Raw genomic sequence first — 22,129 nt, 5'->3', positions numbered from 1 at the left:
AGAACATTTTACTTTGTGATGGATTTACAACCTCACATTTGATTGCATTCGTTCATCACTATGAAAGCCATGTCCTCGAAGGTGTTCTTAAACTTTTGGGAACATATGAAAATCGGATGGGGCCAAGTCTGGACGGTGTGAAGGATGATGGAGGACAATGAACCCCAGGCGACGGAGCGCTGCAGAGGTCGCGGCACTCGTGTGTGGTCTAGCGTTGTCATGCTGAAAGAGAGTGTGCTCCATGTGTGGACGACCTCTTAGAATTGGTGCTTTAGTTTTCTGAGGGATTAAAGCACGCTGTTTCTCACTCACTGACATAGTTACTTTACTTACCTCCATGTTAAATGCTACAATTATGAGCCTTCTAGCGAAAAAGTGTTGCAACTTGCTCAGCGATGCGGGGAAGTCGATTAACTAGCATGCTTGACGTGTAAGAACTCAACCGATATTGAGAACAGAATAAAAAATTCTGAGGCGTTATTTTTCAGCACGCTCTAGTATATTAATAAAATGCATCAGGGTTTTCATAGACTAAGTATGTCATATGGTGGCATCGAAGCTATGTGGTCTGTAGAAAGATACATCGATGTTTCGAATACAGTGATTTATTTGTGCTGTTCAGTACGGATATGGTTTAGATACGACTAAAGCTGAAAAAAAAAATTCATAATGTGAAAATATTTTATTATAAATCCCCAAGAAACTTTCCAGAAAAGTACAGTTTTCCGTAAATTTGAATATTTATTTTCTATGGTTTGCGAAAGTAAATTTTACGCAATATTTTGCCCTTCAGTCGACTTAGTTCCTGACTGAAAACTAGCACAGTCTATGAAATTTTATTGGTAACAGAGTAAATATGCCGATCAATGTAAAGTAGGTATTTAAATATACAATTCTGGAAACTGTATTACATGATATTTCGACATTTCCAACAGATTATCAATTATTCTTCTTGCAAGGGTCCTAAGATAAATTGATAGTTCATAGGAGAACCTGTCTTCAGATCTGTTACTTTTATGCTTTTGGTGTAATAATTTATGAAAGATACCCTGTTAGGTGCCGAAAATGATTTGAGTTAATATTTTAAAAATAGACATGCTACCAACTGGAAGTATGCGACCTTTCTAAATGTTTGCATAATAATTTATTAAGTTTCGATTGGTTAAACATATATAACTTCGAACAATTATACACCGAGAGTTGCCATTTGTTCAAATACTCATTGCCGGTTAAAATGTGCCTTTTCCAGGAATGATAAATTAAAGATAAGTGAGCAAAAAGTATGTTCCTTCCTTTTGAGGAAACCAACGAAGGAAACTTTTGGTGACACTTATCTCTGGCAGGCTACTTGAATTTGCTCTCGCGACGAACTGATTGGCTAGATTCAATGCTAAATAACTCAGAAAAGGCGCAACGTATTGAATTTGTTTCTTAACAAATATTTCTCAGCACATCTTAAATTGCAACACCCATACAAACTTTTCAGACCCTTTCTGACCACCCTGTATAACTAAAACAATACCACATTTCAAACACCATGAAGACAACCAAAACACTTCAGTGAGTGTACATAATATATTCACGTGATGAAAACATCACGTGACGATATGATGTACATTCACCGAAATATTTTTGTTGACTTCATGGCGTACAGAGGGCCCAGCTGTTTCTGTTATACATCCATACAAATATTTGAAGAGCTCAGAGCCATTTGAACCATTTAACTTATTTATTATATTTATTGCTTATTAGACCGACAAAATCAGGAGCTTAATGCCTTCTCTTAGATCTGATCAGGAACAACACATATAGTACAAAACATTACGTGATGTCAATAGCAATTATTTACATTATTAATATAAATAATGATTGTCAATAATAATAGCAATAATAATAGTAACATTAATAACAACAATAAAATAATGGAGGCATTAATAACGATGTTGATCAGTTATTACACAGACAACACAATAAAAATAAAAGCATTATTAATAAAAATAGTAATTATCAATAATAATGGTAATCATCATCATGACCACCATCTTCCTTTCAAGGTGTACCCTGCAGCCTCCTCCCACTCACAAACAAACTCATTCCTAATTCTTTCGAACCTTCAAGTACCTCTTTTTCCCAGTCGACTTGTAGTTCAGGATTTTCTGGGGAATTTTGTGACTTGGCGTCATTATGAAGTGTTGTCTCCAATCTTCATGATAATTTTGACTTTTTTCATTCATATTGAAAATATTCAATTTCGTTTTAACCTCTTCATTTCTAATCATGTCTGTTCTTATGCAGCTCTTCGTATTTCTTAGAAACCCCATCTCTGCTGTTACAGTTTTATTTTCGTGTTCTCTTGGTAATCCAGCTTCCGCTTCCATACGATGACACTGACACCGCCATTATTTTATAGAATTTAAAAATGATCTCTTTTTGTACTTAAAGGCTCAATGTTCCGGTAATGGTACCACAGACAGCTTGGAATTTGTGTATTTAGTTTTCAGCATCAGAGTCAAAATCAAAACTTACAGCACAGCCTAAAAAGAGATTTGAGACACTTGTTCTAAAACTGAATAATCCAAAACAGTTTTTGATTTGGCTGGATATTTTCCTCGAAATGCTGTTATTTTCGTTTTATTACTTGAAATTTTAAAGTTGAAGTTCTTGCACATTTCGTTGAGCTGGTATATTGATTTTGATCATCTTCATTCTTGTGAATAATAACGATGTCATCAGCAAACAAAACAACATTCAGGTATTTTACAGCTACATCTACGTAATCTTCATTCTTTTGAATAATAACGATGTCATCAGCAAACAAAACAACATTCAGGTATTCTACAGCTACATCTACATCCATACTCTACAAGCCACCTGACGGTGTGTGGCGGAGGGTACTTTGAGTACCTCTATCGGTTCTCCCTTCTATTCCAGTCTCGTATTGTTCGTGGAAAGAAAGATTGTCGGTATGCTTCTGTGTGGGCTTTAATCTCTCTGATTTTATCCTCATGGTCTCTTCGCGAGATATACGTAGGAGAGAGCAATATACTGCTTGACTCTTCGGTGAAGGTACGTTCTCGAAACTTCAACAAAAGCCCGTACCGAGCTACTGAGCGTCTCTCCTGCAGAGTCTTCCACTGGAGTTTATCTATCATCTCCGCAACGCTTTCGCAATTCCTAAATGATCCTGTAACGAAGCGTGCTGCTCTCCGTTGGATCTTCTCTATCTCTTCTGTCAACCCTATCTGGTACGGATCCCACACTGCTGAGCAGTATTCAAGCAGTACAAGCGTACTGCAACCTACTTCCTTTGTTTTCGGATTGCATTTCCTTAGGACTCTTCCAATGAATCTCAGTCTGGCATCTGCTTTACCGACGATCAGCTTTATATGATCATTCCATTTTCAATCGCTCCTAATGCCTACTCTCAGGTAATTGCTGACCTGCTATTTTGTAGCTAAATGATAAAGGATCTTACTTTCGGTATATTCGCAGCACATTATACTTGTCTACACTGAGATTCAATTGCCATTCCCTGCACCAATTCGCTGCAGATCCTCCTGCATTTCAGTACAATTTTCCATTGTTACCACCTCTCGATACACCAAAGCATTATCTGCAAAAAGCGTCAGTGAACTTTCGATGTCATCCAAAAGGTCATTTATGTATATTGTGACTATCAAAGTTCCTACGACACTCCCCTGCGGCACACCTGAAATCACTCTTACTTCGGAAGACTTCTCTCCATTGCGAATGACATGCTGCGTTCTGTTATCTAGGAAATCTTCAATCCAATCACACAATTGGTCTGATAGCCCATATGCTCTTACTTTGTTCATTAAACGACTGTGGGGAACTGAATTATTTATCTTAATTCCTCATTAGTTATTTTAATTAATAATCTATAGGATCGTAACGTAATTAATTACGTAGACAGATCTGAGTTAAGACACCAAAACATATAGGAAGTACACAAAGTCGATGCGTCGCATGTATCGAAATCGATGCATCGATATTGCCATCACGCGTTTTTAAAATATCGATGTGTACGACGTGTCGGTAACCCTGCCCGGCGGACTGTCCCGGGCTGGCTGTACTACTGCTGGTGCTGCTACGGCCCCGAACTTTTTGCCGGCCGCCTCCACTGGAGCGCGGCATCGCCGTTCTTGCGCGGCGAGGCGCCGTATAAAAGCCTCCGGGCGCTGCTGGCAGGCCATCCAGTGCTCTGCCCGCCCCACTGTGGTCAACATGAGCGTTCTCCGGAGGACCATGCAGGTAAACCGCTCGCCACAGCTCCGTTCACCGAGTCTCACATCTGCAAATATTTGTAACTAATCGTGATGCCATACCGCGAATTATTTTCAACTGCTTCACATTTATCATGCAACCGAAATATCCGTAACAAAATCCCTTCAGATTTAGTAAATTGTGCTAATAATTGTTCTGAACTCCAAATGTAAGACAAGCCAGTCTTTGGCATAGAGGCATACTACATTATCCTCCTCAGGGTGATTCGCTAAGTTTCACACCTGCGATGTGTGGCACTAATTTCGATTTCATGCGGCAAATTCTATTCAGCTCCATATTTCTCATCAGGCCTAATTATATGCGCGTATATATTCCGTAAATTTTAGAATAATTCCTAAAAACATTTGTCTTATAGTGTAAGATAATACAATTTTTGACGCAAATTCATAGGTGTTAAACCAATTTAGATCACTTAAAAGCAACTATGTTCTTTATGCTAACCTGGGAGCAAAGTGTGGCTCAAAGTGACCCGTGGCTCCTTTGGAATTTCCATAGTGAAATAACGTCAAACGTAGCAAACATGCTACAGTAGTTGCCGTGTCGAGAAAACCTCTTCTGATTATATCAACATGATGTGTGCTCGTTCAGGGCTAATGGTGTAGAAAAAATTATGGCGGATTGGATGCCTTCAGCCAACCGTAAATATAGTTAAGTTATTTCTATATTAGTGCCGTACTTATTTCTATTCTGTGTCACTCTGTAAGAGCATCTACATCTACGTGATTACTCTGCTATTCACAATAAATTGCCTGGCAGAGTGTTCAATGAACCACCTTAAAGCTGTGTCTCTACCGTTCCACTCTCGAACGGCACGCGGGGAAAACGCGCTTAAATTTTTCTGTGCGAGCCCTGATTTATCTTATTTCATCGTGTTGATCATTGCTTCCTATGTAGGTGCATGCCAACAGAATGTTTTCGCAATCGGAGGAGAAAACTGGTGATTGAAATTTCTTGAGAAGATCCCGCCGCAACGAAAAACGCCTTTGTTTTAATGATTGCCACTGCAATTCACGTATCATGCCTGTGCCACTATCTCCCCTATTTCGCGATAATACAAAACGAGCTGCCCTTCTTTGTACTTTTTCGATGTCATCCGTCAGTCCCACCTGATGCGGATCCCACACCGCACAGTAATACTTCAGAGTAGGGCGGACAAGTGTGTTGTAAGCAGTCTCTTTAGTACCCGTTGCACTTTCTAAGTGTTCTGCCAATGAATCGCAGGCTTTGGTTTGCTCTACTTACAATATTATCGATGTGATCGTTCCAATTTAGGCTGATTTCTTTTAGTACTCAGGTGAATAACTTCACACTTTTCTTTATTCAGGGTCAATTGTCACTTTTCGCACCATACAGAAATCTTATCTACATCATTTTGCAGGTAGTTTTGATCATCGGATGACTTTACAAAACAGTAAATGACAGCACTATCTGCAAACAATGTAAGACGGCTATTCACATTGTCTCCTATGTCGTTAATAGAGATCAGGAACAATAGAGGGCCTATAACATTTCCATGGGGAACGCTGGATATTACTTCTGTACCTAGCGACTGTACCTGCGTTTGTCAGGTAGTTCTGCACCCCATCGAAAGCTGACACTGCTACTTTCCCTCTGTACGAACTGTCGAGACAGCCAGTGAGCAAAATCATTAACAATGAGACCAGCTTGTAGAGTATTCATTGATATACTAAGATTGATACATCTATTCAGTCCTTTAGGAAGTATTTACCTCTACTGCCTTTATTGTACTTTTCAAAAGCTTACCATTTATTCTACTGGTAGGTGTGACGAAGCAAGTATTGACAGGTCAGTTGATAACAAAGTCGCTGTTATTGAGCACAAAAGTGACAAGGTTTGCAGTCTTCTCATTACATCTACATCTACATTCCACAAGCCATCTTATCGTGCGTGGTGGAGGGTGCTTTGTGTATCACTGTCATTCCAACCATTTCCTGTTCCATTTGCGAAAGCGTCGCGGCAAAACGATTACTGGTAAGATAGCGTGTGAGCTACAAACTGTGTAGTTTTACATTCATGAGCTTTTCATGCTTATACGTAGGAGAAAGTAATATATTGGTCTCTTTTATAGAAACGTATGTTTGTCTTAGAATTTTAACATTAAACCAGAGTGATGCGAAACACCTCTGTTACACCGTCTGCCTCCGGAGTTGGTTGAGCGTCGACGCGACGCCTTCGCGCTTACTATATGAACCTGTAACGAAACGCGGTGCTCTTCTTTGGATCTTCTCTATTTCCTCCGTCAGTCATATCGAGCAGCATTGAACTATTGGTCGAGCGAGGGTTTTGTAAGCTGCCTCCTTTGTGAGTGGACTATATTTTCTGACGATTCTTTCAACGAATATCTGGGATATGCCTCACCTGCGATTAGTTTCATGTACTTTTTCCAGTTTGAATCTCTATCTACGCATAATGCTGTAACTGCTTCCAGTGATTGTTTTGCACTCGCGCAATCGTACAGAAACGCATCTTTCTGCCTGTTTACGTGCAATATGTTATATTTACGTTAAGAGTCAATTTCCAGTCCATACACCAAGCTCAGTCCTCTGCATGTCTTCCCGCATTTCGCTACAGTTTCTAACGTTGCAGTTTCTGTGTAATTTCTTACGTGAGTGCAGTATGAGATGTGGTACAGTGGAGAGTGTACAGAGTTACCGGTGTACAGGTGGCGCTGGTGTTGTGCTGCGCAGCCGTTCTGCCGTGCGTGCTCGCCAAGATGGAGGAGGGAGCCGGCAAGCGGGTGGCCAAGCAGATCCACACCAAAGGTGAGCGCCATCTGCAAGCCAGGCCCCCTGCTTACAGTCCCCCCGTGTTGCTGTCAGTACCCCCTTGACGCCCCATGTTTCTGTGATTGCAGCCGCAGTGGTGGACTCCGAGAACGACCACAACGCCGCAGAGACCGGCTTCGGCGGGGGCGGCGTCGGCGGTCACGGCAAATACTTCCAGTAAGTTGGCACCACTGCTTCAGACACACTCCTCATAACAAGATATACATAATTTCTTACATGAACAATTTTAATTTCTAATGGTTCCCTTTGACGGGGGGGTGGGGGGAGACGAGGGGAAGGGATGGAAGTCGATGCCGCGATTTTCGTTCCATTTATGCAACATATTTTGACGACTAACCAAGACGTTTCGATCTGTGTGGGTATGCGTACTCGCTGATAGGGTTCTAATCAACAAGCTCGGGGGAAATGGCTCAGCTGTCAAAATATGGTGTATAAAAGTAATGAAACCAAAAACTGTACACCCGAATGCACATCAGTCACGCCGTGAAAACCTGAAAAGACACAATAATAAATTCTCCCTGACGAAACTCATACAGTGAACTGTAACTGAATTCTCATCTTATATATCACTAAACCGCGCACTTCGTGTCGTCGGACTGTCATTCCAATAATTTCATGACTCTGAGGTCTCTCTTGCTTTAGAAATAACACTTATTAGATGCAATGACATAATCAGATTGAACTATAAGCCAGGAGTTCCAGCCTGTGGTAGTTAGGCCACCAAGTGCTTGTCTTTCAATTTGATGCGTGTCGATGTTGATGAGCTGAAATAGGGACAGCACAATACCCCATGTCCGAGCGGAGAAAATGTCCAACCCAGCTGGAAATGGAGCCCGATACTTCAAGGATAGACGCAGCTACACTAACAACTCGACCAAGAGCGGAGATATTTGGTGCCAACTCTCTTAGAAACTTTAATTTAAGAGCATTCCGATTGTGTAAAACGGGCGAAGTTTCTTTCGTACCAACGCATGTGCTCTCGGTGTTATGAATCATCGTCTCACTTGCAATCATCCAGAAAATGAATAATGCAAATTCAGTAAGTATTACAAAAATTTGCACTGCTACGAATAAATCATCAGTTTCAATCTCCAACCCGCTGTTTTAAGTGAAACATCATCCTATAGCTAGGATAATGTAACGTGCATTGAAAAGTCCCCAAATCGTAGTCTAACGGCCAAATGACTCACTGTGTACCGCTATTATGTTGTGGAACGTTCTAAAGTTTTCTTGAATATGCGATAATTAAAGTAGAACGTTGTTAGCGAAGGCATTATTTTGTATGTCAGATCAGAGTTTATATTTTATACTAAAAGACATGAGAAGTAGGTAAATTGTAAGTGCACAAATTCAGTTTAGTCGTTAACAATACTGTTCAGAGGACAGTGAAGGCTTAAAAACTAAGACGACCTGCAATGAGAGCAATTCCTGCATGTCTGTACTTAGTTATGATTATTAACACCGTAGCATGAGACGAAAACAGTAATAATCGAATCCATGTCTTCGTCTTACAGATTGTTAAAATCGTTTCACAGTTGATAAGCTACCTTTCCAAGCTTCATGTTTCATTAAAATTCAAAATCTGCATTTCACTAAAATGCAGCTATTGTCTCTGAAAATTTTTACACAATTTCTGCATACCGGATTCTGTAAAATTACTTAACTGGGTTCCGTTAATGCAACGAAAGAATACGTTCATGATCACCTGCCACTCAACTCTAATCGTAAGATCTGATTAACAATACCTTAAAACAACACTCTCTAATGTCATTAAAACACCAGGGAAACGTTACTTTAAAACAATTTGTTTTTTTTATGTAAATCTCCTGCAATGTCTTACCAAAGAAGTCGTAAATGTTTTTCCGGTATGTGGCTTGTGTTATCCAAATTACAAAAGTTAAGCTACACTTTAAAAAGTTTCAACCTCTGAAATATAGCTAAACAGCAGAAATGTACTGGAGCGTAATTTGTTCTAGTTTTGAGTACGGAGAAGCTCCAAATAGTCTAGAGAATTCAGCGATCTGTTTCTCAGTTCTAATTACAGGAATTCCAGTGATTACATAATTAAGCATATTTGACTGTTTTTCTTCAGAACAAGAATATTTCCTGGGTATTCAGAGTGAGAGATAAACTAAAATCGGTTTGAACAAAGTTCATTTTCGTTTTGCTGTATCTCTCTTCTGGTCTAATCTCCACTACCTCTCTACAGCTGAGAGCTGCTCCTTTTCAACATAGCGCCTCTCAGCCACTTACGTTTCATGTTCGTGTCTGCCATGTTACTGGGGGAGAGCAACAGTACGTACATGTTCATATAAATACTTTAATGGCTAAACTAGTTTCAATAGCCCTCTAAAAATTTAAGAAGAAACTGCACACAGGAAAGAATATACAAAGACATATTTACGGACTAAATAACTGCCACTAAAGTGGATAAAAATGAAAAATAGACATCATGGATGCTTCTTGACCTAAGACTTCGTAGAAATTTATGTAAGGCTCCTACCAGAAGGAAAAGCTTATGTTCCGTATTCCTCTTATATTATGTGTTACTGTGTGTAATTTTCTCAATATTCTTATTGGATTTTGCCCCGTTCCATTCACGAACCAGGGTTTCTGAGATTGGGAGGGGGGAGCGGTAGAAGTTAGTAGTACAAATATTTCTCACAGAGGCTTTCTTCCAACCTTTGTTTATGCAGTCCGTTTGCTCCGGCTTATGTCCTAGCCCACAGAGCTACCGACTGAAAACTTCACTTGCAAATAAACTACAGTTATTGTACATTATCAAGCTAATGAAGGCCAAGTGCAATACATGTCAGTACACTGGCATATTTTAGGATATAACGTGATCAGAGGAATTTTAGTGGAATTGAAATTAACTTGTTTTCAATTTTCAATTTTTGTGTATTGTTTTGACTTTTTCAGGTGTGATGGATATCGCTGCATTTTATCCCATGTTATTGTGCAAGTCTAAGGGTAGGCTGCTGGCAGCTCAACACTGGTCGTAATGACTGGACTAAGTTAGCCTGATGTACCTCTACATCTCCCTCACATTTTATTTAATTTTATCCAAAGTGCGGCTTACCACAGATGGTGTGCCTGAATTTTTGAATCAGCATTAGAGTCGTGCACAGTGGAGCCCGCTTTTCGCCTTGTGGCTTGTAGGGGCCACGGGCTAGCCCGCAAGGCCCACCAAAGAAGCTGTGTGCTGCCAACTGCGACACCGGCATCGGGCTATTGTAGCAGATGATGGCCGAATTAGAGAATATATTAAATGCAGACGGGGAATAGAAAGACAGATGTTTCTGAATATTAGAAGTTTGTTAACATCTGATATTAATTTATATGATAGAAATTGTTTTCTGAAGGTAGTTCACTGTAGTGTAGGCTTGTGTGAAAGTCAAATGTAAATGATAAACAATTTAGATAAGAAGAGAATAGAAGATTTTGAAATATAATGCTAATGGGTAGATGAGGCAGATAGTGAGGAGGTACTCTGTAGAATTGGGGGAGGGGGGGATGAATGTGACTAAAAGAAGAGAGTAATTGATGGGACACACCCTGAAACATCAGGGACCTGTCAATTTGATAATGGAGTGATGTGTGGAGAGTAAAAAATGTAGTAGGAGAACCAAGACTGACTTCAGTAAGCAGGCTCAAATGCATGTAGCTTGCAGTAGTTAATCATAGATGGAGAGGCTTGCACAGCATAGAATACTGCAGAGGGTTTTCGAACTGGAGAACACAACAACAACAACACTCTTCTTGTGTCTATATACTGCAACTGACTGGAGGTAAAAAAAAAAATCGATGAATTGGTGTTAGAGTGAAACATGATAAATGGAATGTTCATTAAAACCATTGTGAACCCTTTCTGCATAGTTGGTCGGTGTAATAGTAATAGAAAATAAATACAGGGCTTCTACAAACGGACGCAGAAAATAGAGCAGTGGAGACGACAGGTTGGTCCATTTTTTTTTCTGCGCGCATACTGGCACAGCAACAGACCAGCGAGGTGCGTCAGCTCGGCTGTGTTGGTCTGGTGGTTTGCGCCCAGCTGCGCAGTAACCGAGCCAGCTGGGCTGGCCTATTGTACTGCACGGGTCAGACTGCAAGCCACGGGTTGAGCTGGCAAACACTTGGCGGACGGCGCGAAAGACTGATGTAGTGAGAGCTGAGAGAGAATGGTATTTGTTGTGGTGTGCCGCAGGGACTTCTACATGCTGCTGTACGGGCCACTGCAGATGGAGTACGGCCACGTGTGCGAGGACCCCGAACGCTGGGAGCAGCGCTTCGAGCGCAGGGACTTCCAGAACCACAGGCACCAGGGACAGGTCCTCACCGAACACTCCTCTTATCTCTCATCTGCTTCCAGCCACTCCTTCCGGTGCTGCCTTTCTTCTCTTTCTCTCTGTTCCCGCAGGATTCAGTCTGAGCGCTCGCTCGGTACAGACTTCTTTGCTTCGGAGCTGGTTTTCGCACTGTCGGAACAGCTTGAGAATGGTAACACTGTCTTCCTTTCCTTCCCCCGGTTTCTCGATGAGCATATCTTACGGCAGCGAGCTTAGTGAAACAAATCATTCACAACCAAATGTCTGAAGCAAATAGGGAACACTCTTTTGCGATACATTTGAGTTGTTCGGTTTAGGGAGCATGAACAACGGTAGATTGGGAATGTTCGTTTCTCTCTTATAAAAGAACTGGTGGTAGGAAAAGTTTGCATGCCGAAGTATTAATGCAGAATTTAACTACGGAATGTAACGGCAGACTGTAAGGACATTCTTACTTCCTTCCCTATCTCTGTCTTTCTTACTAACAATCGTACACGTAGCGACCTTTGCGAAAAGATTTACTCGATGCGTTAGGACATTCACCTGGCACTAAACTAAAGGTGTAATAAAACCACTATATTTAGAATACATAGGTTCTCTGGAAATATAACTTCATATCAAAGCTTGACACTTAAGATTCCATACAATTGTATGGGAAGCACACAGTTAATATATGAAATCTCCAGCCTTCCGAATGAGATTTAGTTGTCCAGTACCGAAACCTGACGGTGTACTACATCAGAAAAGTCTGAAATGTTCGTAGTGTACATTGGAGTCATATTACTAAACATGAGTGGTTACGAATCGAATATTCATGCTCTTATAATCACTGTTCGGCCTCTGTTTAAAAAATCAGAATACGTGAAACTCCGATCCGACTCAACTAGCGGATGTTTTACCTGAAAAGACGAAGGGTTATAGCGATGATGGACCAGTTAGGTATCTTCAGAACGGCTCCACACGTGGATGTTGAGAGGCTTCACATCAAAGGAGTGAGTGGTTTCGCTAAATTATTTTAGGTGACTACCGGGGATGGCTCCTTCAACAGGCTCAGGGCCGACAACCTACGCTCGCTTGTGCTATTCAACAACACTGGTGCCCCAGTTGTTATCCAGCGCCCTTCCTTCCTTTCCAACAGTTCCCAATACAGATTACGCTGGACAATCGCTCTGAGTGGAAATGCTCACGTATTCCTTCAGCCATTTCGCTAGCTTCGGCTCTATTCCAGACTTCTTTTGCTTCATTTTTCGACAGAGTTTGAGAACTGCCTCCATCTAAGCATAAGGACACGAGTCTTTTCCCCAGCTTACGGCATACTTTTGTAAGTTTTCGCTATTTGTGTATGCGGTCCCCAAGCATCCTGCCAGCCACTGTCTTCAGCTTGGCCAGCGATACTACCTCAACGGCTTGACCACTTTTTCCAACACTCGAGTGCTTTAGTTTTAGACTAAAGCGAGCGTCTTCTTCTATCACTCTGAAGACACCTGCTTACGTTTCCTACCTCTGCACTGACTCGTCAGCTACTCAACGGCTTAGCTTGCTGAACGCTGGCTCCGCGTAACCTCAGCCAGCGTCGCCCGCTTGACTTCTTCCACTGTCACACCAGGACGTATGACAGCCCCGCGCGCACGTGACTTTCCTGCATTTGCACTGACTGACCATTTCTATCTGTGTGTGTGAGAGCTTGTGCTTGCTGGGGTAACGGCTTTGTCCGCTGTCGCGCAGGTACCAGCATAACCCGGAGCACGACCACTACGAATTCGGTTACCGCCGAGGAAACGAGCACCACTTCCAGGAGCGCTACGAGAAGGCTCTGCCGCACGCCGGACACTTCAAGACCAAAGTAAGGCGCAGGCGCACCGCCGGGCTGCCTCCCTCACGCCTCCTCTGAAGATGCCGCCACTCTCGAGGTCGAAACGATCTTAGCGTTTGTTTCTTATGAGGACAGTTACACAATTTGCTTATACATTGTACCATCACGATGGCGCAAGGGCATCTGAGACGAGATCGTGAGAGAGGGAGCCTGGCATTTGCAAATCGCTACTTGAGCCTAATCTCAAAGCATTGCGTGGTTTCTGTATCACTTTCCAGAATATCAAGCCTTCTCATACAGCCATTATTACGTTTCTCAGCGTAGAATTGATATGTGTAGTTACTATTAATTCATCCAGTTTTCCTCAACAACATTGCTCTAGCACATTTTATCTGTTTCGCCATTCACTTCACTCAACACCTGTGACAAATCAAGACTGCGGTCCCACATTTCCAGAAAAGAAAATACCGGTTGAATATAAACTACAGGGACAAACTTCTGTGCATTCTCCTGACTGGACAATGGACAAAATGACTTATACCACAATTTGGCCGTAAATGACACGTTAGTCTGTAATGGTCCAATCACATCACAAAATTTTATTGCAGATCTCTCCAACGATAGCGCTATCAACTTTAATCGGAATGCCTTCCGTGCCTTGTACTTCTAGAGTACATTCTTTGAGAAGTCGTTTGCCTCATTGGTTCCAGTATTCCAAATGCCTCCAGATAGCGTCACAGAGTACCTTGTTCACACATCTACACCCTTCTAAGGCGGATATATAGCTAATGTCTTGTCTACAAACAATTCGAAAGTAACACCACCTGCCGCAACACCAAGTGCACATCCTACGCTAGAAGAAGAACAATGTTCCCCAAGAACTTTGAATACTTCAGTTCGTTAATTCCTTTTGGGAGAAACACTGGTTCACGCAAACACTTTACAATAATGTCTGTCAAAACATTGAGACTGCCGTTGCTACTGCTGAAGCTCAGTTTATTCGTGATCATTTGTTGCAGAACATACATCGTGATTGTTGCATTCCTTGATGATTGTATCCCTACCAAATATCACTTCATCGGTGAAGAGATGTAATGATAAAATGGGATTTGTCGAGGGAATCATTATTAGAGGGTACAATTCATACATATTGCAGGTGATAGAGGCAGTACTAGTTTTAATGAGAATTATATAATACTGGTCCTGTTTTTAGGCCACACTGATGCACCACTTACTTGTAGTCTCTATTAAATTCTCTGCATAACCAGTTCTTCCATTCTCAGTGTTAGAATTTTGTGCGCCTCCCAAATATATTCATCTCTTCCATAAAAGGACATTGTATTACTTAAAATGACTGCATTTGTTTTGGTATCCACTTAGTATCATATGCGTATCTAATATTGTGGGTAAAATTGCGTGCCCTTCTGAACCCTAACCACAGACTTGACAGAGTCAAGTCTCAATACGAACACCGTCTCATTGCTACACTTGACTATGTTCGCTTCGAAGCCAATCTGTAACAAAAAACTGTAAAGTAAGGAGATACCAGTATGAAAAACGGCATTAACCCCTGAAATAGAAAATTTGCGTTTCCAGATGTGGCTGAGTTTTGTTCTTTTCCTGACAGGAGTAGTCCACTGAACTTTGTCCCTATAAACCTGAATGTTCTTTTCCCCATACACTTTCTTTTATAGCAGCTTATGTCTTTACACACTGCTAACTTGAAACTAAGAAATGTGTTGCTAATATGCAGACAATTCAGAATGAATATAGCGATTGCAAACTACTATAGCATGACGATAAATCGGTAAGAATTACAGAAGATTTTTTTAAACATAAGGCATAGGTTTCCTACGAGACTCTCCTTGGTCACACGGACAACATCTAAGTGGTAGTCCATATCATGGCATAGATTCTGAATCGTACGTGGAGCCAGCGACGTGAACACGTTAGAAATATGCATTTTGAAGGAGGCTAAGCAGGCATATACATAAGATCTTCCACACAATCTCATAAAATGAAATCGATTGTCAGGCTTCGAGATTTAGGTGGCCAATAGCGTCGTCATGTCCAGAACGATCAATCGAATGGGGTTGGAAGATGCTGATTTAGCAATGTGCCAATCTCCAGGTCCAAATGTGAGGTGCTCCAACTCTTCGAAAGACATGACCCGTGGAATCCGAATGAAGTTGAGGCATCATCCATTAATTCTGTCCAGATAAATGTTTGTTGAAACAACTAACTCAATGAAGAAAACTGGACCATTCAGTTTTTATGCTGACATCGCACATGTGTTGTTAATGTTCAGTTAAGCGCGAAAGATTCTCCGAATATTGTACTGGTGCACCTTGCACTTAAGTGCAAAGTGGCCTCATCGCTATATAAGACGTCCAAAGAACGTTTCTACCCCCGTGGCCTCCAGACTTGCCGAAGTATAATTGGTACTTCTGACTTCTTTCAGTTCCTGTAAAATCCGAATAACGTGCGGTTTAGTATTCAGCTTCATTTTGACGAAACGCCAAACTGTTGTTTGTGGCATTTTTAGCTACCTACCTGATGACTACATCGATTTTCGTCGACAATTTTCCAGGTATAGGCCAATTTTTTGATCGTTTTGCTGTAGTACAGGTAGCCAGCCAGTACTTTTTCCTTCGCACAAACTACCTGTTTCTTCAAACATTGGATTTTGTTGCCATATGGAAGTCCTTGAGTGTATTGCAGTCTTCTCTGAAGTGTGATGACTGAGTGACAGTTATTAAATTGAAACACGCAGGATGTCTTCTGCGCGGGTTGTGCCAATGACACAGAACTTTTCATTTATGCATCACCGCGCGGTCCCCCGGCTTCCAATTCACTGCGCTTGCGCAACAATCGAAATTTTGAAGTTTCTTTTAAGTACTCTGTAATTCTTGTTGACGTGTCGCTATGCATGAAGTAGGTACATCTGTTTGTAATCGTTATATTCATTTTGAACTGCCCTGCACGAACTGCATACCTGCATGGGGGAGAAACGAATACGAGAAGACGCGTTTTACCTTATGAGTATATAACTCTTGGAATGCTGAAGACTGCTACACCTCACACAAACTTGGCACTGCATGGTCCCACCTTCGCCCGTGGCGGCTGCTCTTGAGCATGTCTACGGCTGCTGAAAACAACAGCGCTGGCTCACGCCTGGCTTGCAAGTTACATTAACAGCACGGCACTGCACTTCTCTGGAGGGCAGACATGGCATGGCTGAAATATTAATAAAAAAAATACTCACAGATTAATATTATCTTAAGTTGTGTCGGATGGTATTCGTAACACACAGTTCGTGAATATTGTACTGAACACATTTACATCACTGGTAGAGATGTGTCCTAGCAGGTGTGTCTGGTACTGGTTGCTAACGCACGGTGTGACGTCACTTTTGCAGGCTCGCTGGGGAGACAAGCATGGAGGCTACGGAGAGCACTACTGGGACTACAACCACGCTGGACACGTGAGTACCCCCGCTCAGCATGTACGCTCATAAATCCATATTAAGTCTAGTCATTTGTCTACACAACAACAGTAGAAGAGCTGACAAACCTACCATGTAATTACTGTGTGTGGAAGGTGCAGTTATAATGTGTGTTCATAAATTATCTTTAAAGCTTTGTATTTCAAGAACTTTAAGACTCTACTAGACAATAGCAACTCCTTTTGAACATGTGAGAAGTCAGCTCTACCGTTTCCCCATTCATACACGTCCGTGTGGTGTCCCCTAGTAACACGGCCAACGTTTAGTCGGTGTTTAGTTTCTCTCCATGCACTCTCTAGGTGCTCCGCGGCGGTATGCTCAGAAGTATGGCGAATGCGCGTCTTCACGCTCAGTAGGTGTGTCTCCTTGGGACGGTACACCTCATCCTATACTAAACTTCATACGAAGAGGACTAGTGGTCTGAGCTAAGATGATCGTACGGAGCACTGAATCGGACAATCTCGTCTAGTCTCCCCACCTGGAAACTTTTCATCCAGAAACTAATGGATTTTAGAAGAACAGTAAGATAACGCTCCATCTTGATGATATATGACGTCATGTTGCAGGTGTTCCAATAGTGACACAACAAACCCTTGTAACATGTACAAGTTATCATCACTGTTGACAGTCGATTCTTTGGAAAATAATGGACCAATCTTGCACCACATTTTGACTTAGGAACTGCCTCTCTCCATTTCACCCGTAACATGAGGACACTTTGATACCCATGTATGAAAGTTATATTGGTCGAGTTTGCTGTTGCTCATTGCATCATCAGGGAAACAAATCCGTTCCAAAAAGTCATTGTTTGAACCTTTGCTGCAATATCCATCGCAAACTGTTCACACTGTCTGTCTGTTTGACAAACAAATGGTTCAAATGGCTCTGAGCACTATGGGACTCAACTGCTGTGGTCATTAGTCCCCTAGAACTTAGAAATACTTAAACCTAACTAACCTAAGGACATCACACACATCCATGCCCGAGGCAGGATTCGAACCTGCGACCGTAGCAGTCGCACGGTTCCGGACTGCGCGCCTAGAACCGCGAGACCACCGCGGCCGGCTGTTTGACAAACAATCAGCACCACGTAGACATAAAGATGTAGACATCTACGCAAGATTTTCTGCACTGCTGATCGTGGCATTTCTCTGGTGTCAACACACTGATTTTCTCGCACTTCTTGCAAGTACCTGTGCATCTTTTACGCGTTGGCGTCTGAAACAGATGGACGACCCAGTTACTCTTTATGGAGAATGCTACTAGTTGCCATAAATGACACATACCATGCCCGAATAGATAATCGAGGAGGTGTTTCCCTTCCATATTGTGTCCGGGAGTTCCCTTGCACTTACATATCGGACATCCTCGCCATGAATCAGCCTACACTGTCAAACCACAAATTCCGAAGACACCTTGTGCAGTGATATGACAGACGACGGCGTTGTACAAGTCGTGCAGCAGCTGGACTGCACCACGTTTTGTTAGTTTTTTTGCTTAAGTATAAATGCTAAGAAGAATATTTCTGCTGATGTGCAGTTTGTGGAACATACGTTCGAGACCAAAATGCAAGCCAGCCCATATAGAATGGGCAAGATAAATTGTTTACTGGCTGCATATGATTTACAGACTGAACAACTTTATACAAAAGAGATTCTTTTTCAATGTTGAATGCTCTTTTTTGGCTGAATTATATTGTGTCTTTAATACCACCGTGGACTAGACGTTAGACCTGACAGTGAATGAAATTATTTCCCTATTTATCGACCCTATTGTTGAATTAACTAGTGTAAAATATGCGTTCTGATTTTTTTTGCTGACAGCCATTATTGTTATTTCTGCGCTACCTTAGACCTTCGATTTAAGAACTAAATTCTCTTAAGACTTACAACCTGTTTTCTTCCTTTTCCAGCACGAGGATGGCGGTGATGACGGCGGTGATGTAAGTGCTGTTTATTTGCTTCTATTTTGCTATTCTAAGATGTGTTATATCGACTAAATTGTCTAGTATTGCATAGCACACTACTTGAGTACCTCCGGTAGCAAGAAAGTTTGGTGACCGAGAAAGTAATGGTAGGTATGAAGTGGCATCGCACAGGTTGAGATCTATACATTCGTCACTATTAATGTTTTGTTAATCCCAACGCATCTTGGTCTCCTGTTCCATCATTAAAACTCTCAACATGTGACAGTCTTCATCTGTCATCCAATGCTGTGAAATGAAAAAGAATAGCAAAAAGAATAGGGGCGCGATTTGCAGACATCAATATAACTATTCGCGATTAATAGCTCAAGGGACAGAATTTGTGACCACAGGTCGCTGAGGTAGAAACCGCACAAAACTAGTCTTGAATAGTAGTTCAAAATCTTCGAAAAATCACACGGAAAGAGATGACTCCAGGTATTCTATAGAAAGAATATCCGAGTAAGGACATCGGTATGGGCTGAACACACATTAAGTTCCTAGTTGGCCGTTATTTAAGTACAGATTCCGCGATCACGGCTTAAGCATATACCTGCAAATGTAATTCGGTCAAACTGTGGGTTTAGATTCACTTTATCTTTAACTCGAATAACAGAGATGGCCTGCGAAATATACACGGTTCCGCATCATCGCGTCATGTGTTATTTGTGAAACAACTAGAATGAGTCTTTAGTTTCTGCAAGTTAGTATCGCGAGGAAACGCAACATTTTCAGCCTTCTGTCAAACGAGAGGTAGGCTGAAATCCTTTCGTTATACGCGCAACAATAATGAAAGTTTCGGTTACCAACACCACTGTCCGCAGTGCAGGCCATCTGACACACTCAAGACATCTGGTGGCGTTCGAGCGGCCACCAGATGAGTGCTTCGATGAAACACAGACTTTGCTATAGTTGGCTTCATCTCTACACATCGATAAGTTAGTGCAACTTGTAAAGAGTTATTGCAGGCTGCAAATGTATTGTCCTCTTTGATCCACACACCCCTCTTTTACCGCTCAAGGAAAAGTGAACACTTTCGTAAGATGGCAAGAGAAAGTCTGATAACGTGTTTAGATAGTTATAGAAAAGCTGCCGGTGGGCTCACGGCCTAAAGCCTGTTATTTGGTGTTGCGGCAGGGTGGCTACAGCGAGCCCGTCCCCGAGTACAAGGCGGCGCCCGGCGCCCACCACAAGGTGACGGCCAAGAGGCAGTCCGACGCCGCTGCCGCCCCCGCCGCCCCCACCGCCTCCGAGGCCCGCGTCAAGAAGAGCGCCGGCGAGCCTCGCCTGGTGCTGGACGTGGCCACCGGTCGCGTCGTCGACGAGGCGTCTGGCCAGCAGTTCACCCTGACGCCCGTCAACTGAGCTGGCTGTGCTGACCGCATGAGACAACACACACACACTTTTTATACTTTTGTACCGCTTTTTTGTTAATTTTCTTATTTTGTTGTATTTTGTTAATAAAATTTCAGATTTACACTACCTCTCTGTTATTATTAACCATCACTGATGTCTGAACACTTATCCTGTCCTCACTCAGTGCTCCCCACATATTTCTTTCCTTGACGAATATCTTCATTTCTTATGTTATCGATCCAAGTAACTTTCAACATCTGTTGTATTCCTCTTGCGAATATTTTCAACAACTACTTTCTAACTACTGGCTGAACGTTAATGAAACCTACAAACTACAGGAACGGATTCTTAACTGCAAATGGAGGAAAACAGGTCCTCTGAAAATGTCTCCCGAAGTGAACGTTGTGAGTGCTGCGACAACAAGCCGTCCTGGAACACAGTACACAGATGCATCGCATCCACGTCACAACAGATGTTCAATGTGGCCTCCGCAGGATGCGTGCATTGTCATGCAGAATACAAAAATCGTACTATGGCTTATACCATGTTGGCAAGCGACTTGCCTGAAACTTGTACCAGAGTCTGTCTCAGTATCCTGTACAACCCAGTTCACCAAATCTGATTTATTTGTTTTGTTTTAGGGTGCTAAAACAACTAGGGTCATACACGCCCATCCAAATCTGGTCTACGTACTGTCTGCCGCCTTCCTGCACGTTCGTCTGTCTGAAAGAACTCATGATCACACAAACGCCCAAAATGAACTTGAAATCATGTAGGAGGATAGTTATTTTAGTAAAGCCGTTTCCATCTGCTTGGTCGTACACAAACATCAGCTCGGCATGTTCCCGACAAGAATACCAACCCATTCTGCTGTATCAACCACACGACATGCAATACACACTAAACACATGACATGTGGATAGAGGAACTGTCCCTCGTCAGCGCCATCTACTGCGGCAAAGATGCATTTCCGGACACATGTTCATAGGACCTTTTTTCCTCCATTTCCAGGCAGGAATCCAACCCTGCAGTTGTCATGTTTATTAACGTTCACACTGTATAGTACTAAAAACAGAATCAAATGGTTCAATTCAAGAATCAAGAGACTATACTAAAAATTTCATTCCAAAAAACCATAAACCAGTAGATCCAGTAAGAACATCCTTCACCAAAATTAATAAAATGATAATGTTTCTCAAAACAAAATGGAGTTTCAAACATAATTATGAAGATCTGCTCTGATGTAATAAGTAATGTGATATATGTAATGCATCCCTAGTACAGGGAATTATTCTAGACACATTAAAGGTGACATTGTCGAACCTCTTTATGTGAAAGGTGACAAGAAAGACTTAAAAACTTATCATCCAGTTTCCTTACTGACGCTTCCTTCCAAAATATTCTAAAAAGTGATGTATTAAAATTTGAGTAGAAACAATTTACTTAGCACATCACAGTTTCGACTATACAAGGCTTACTCGACTGAGAATACTATTTATACATTCATTCACCAAATAATACAACCCAAAAATAATAGAAATCACCAGTTAGTGTTTTTGTTGCCTTTAAACACGTATAATTGCGTCGATCCTGTAAACACCTTAGAAAACATAATGTTTTATGGAAATACCACCTTATCAGCAATAGATTTGAATTGTGTTAAATGATTCAAACAATGATAAAAAGAAAGAAAATATTACTGACTGACGAAATTACAAAGGGAGACTCAAAGGGTTCAGTTTTGGGTCCATTCATATCTACATGCTAATAATGAAACTATAAAATTTTCATATGTACCTGTTTTTCTGTTTGAACATGGTAATCTCCAAAACTAGATCCATTTAGTAAGTTCTAGCTCACTTTTCATTTTCTTCTAAAAATCACTTGTTTCAGTCATTCTTTTCATTAGAAAATGAGAAGTTACCTAGAACCTATTAAATGGAGCTACTATAATTCACTCTCCAACTCAATTTTATTTAAAGTACTTAGAAAAATTAATAGAAATGAATGTTTTTTCCATCATGTTCACCAATTTACTAAAATAATTATTTT

The 22,129-nt window shown here is 41.5% G+C and overlaps 1 protein-coding gene across 2 annotated transcripts; it reads left to right on the top strand.

The window, feature by feature from the left end:
• The first annotated feature begins 4,207 nt into the window (after positions 1-4,207).
• LOC126284432 (uncharacterized) lies at positions 4,208-20,203 on the top strand. Of its 2 annotated transcripts, none has more exons than XM_049983354.1 (7): positions 4,208-4,272; positions 6,989-7,088; positions 7,181-7,268; positions 13,166-13,283; positions 16,672-16,737; positions 18,671-18,700; positions 19,859-20,203. In XM_049983354.1, the coding sequence occupies exons 1-7, from the start codon at positions 4,246-4,248 to the stop codon at positions 20,084-20,086; spliced, it is 657 nt and encodes a 218-aa protein (XP_049839311.1). In that variant the 5' UTR covers positions 4,208-4,245; the 3' UTR covers positions 20,087-20,203. The 2 variants fall into 2 exon arrangements, with proteins under 2 accessions (XP_049839311.1, XP_049839310.1); XM_049983353.1 differs by lacking the exon at positions 13,166-13,283 and adding an exon at positions 11,320-11,443.
• Positions 20,204-22,129: the final 1,926 nt, after the last annotated feature.

Source organism: Schistocerca gregaria, chromosome 8 (assembly GCF_023897955.1).
Source record: "Schistocerca gregaria isolate iqSchGreg1 chromosome 8, iqSchGreg1.2, whole genome shotgun sequence".
Classification (NCBI taxonomy): Eukaryota; Metazoa; Arthropoda; class Insecta; order Orthoptera; family Acrididae; genus Schistocerca; species Schistocerca gregaria.
The sequence above is the reverse complement of the archived record's forward strand: the minus strand, read 5'-3'. Positions and strand labels throughout refer to the sequence as shown.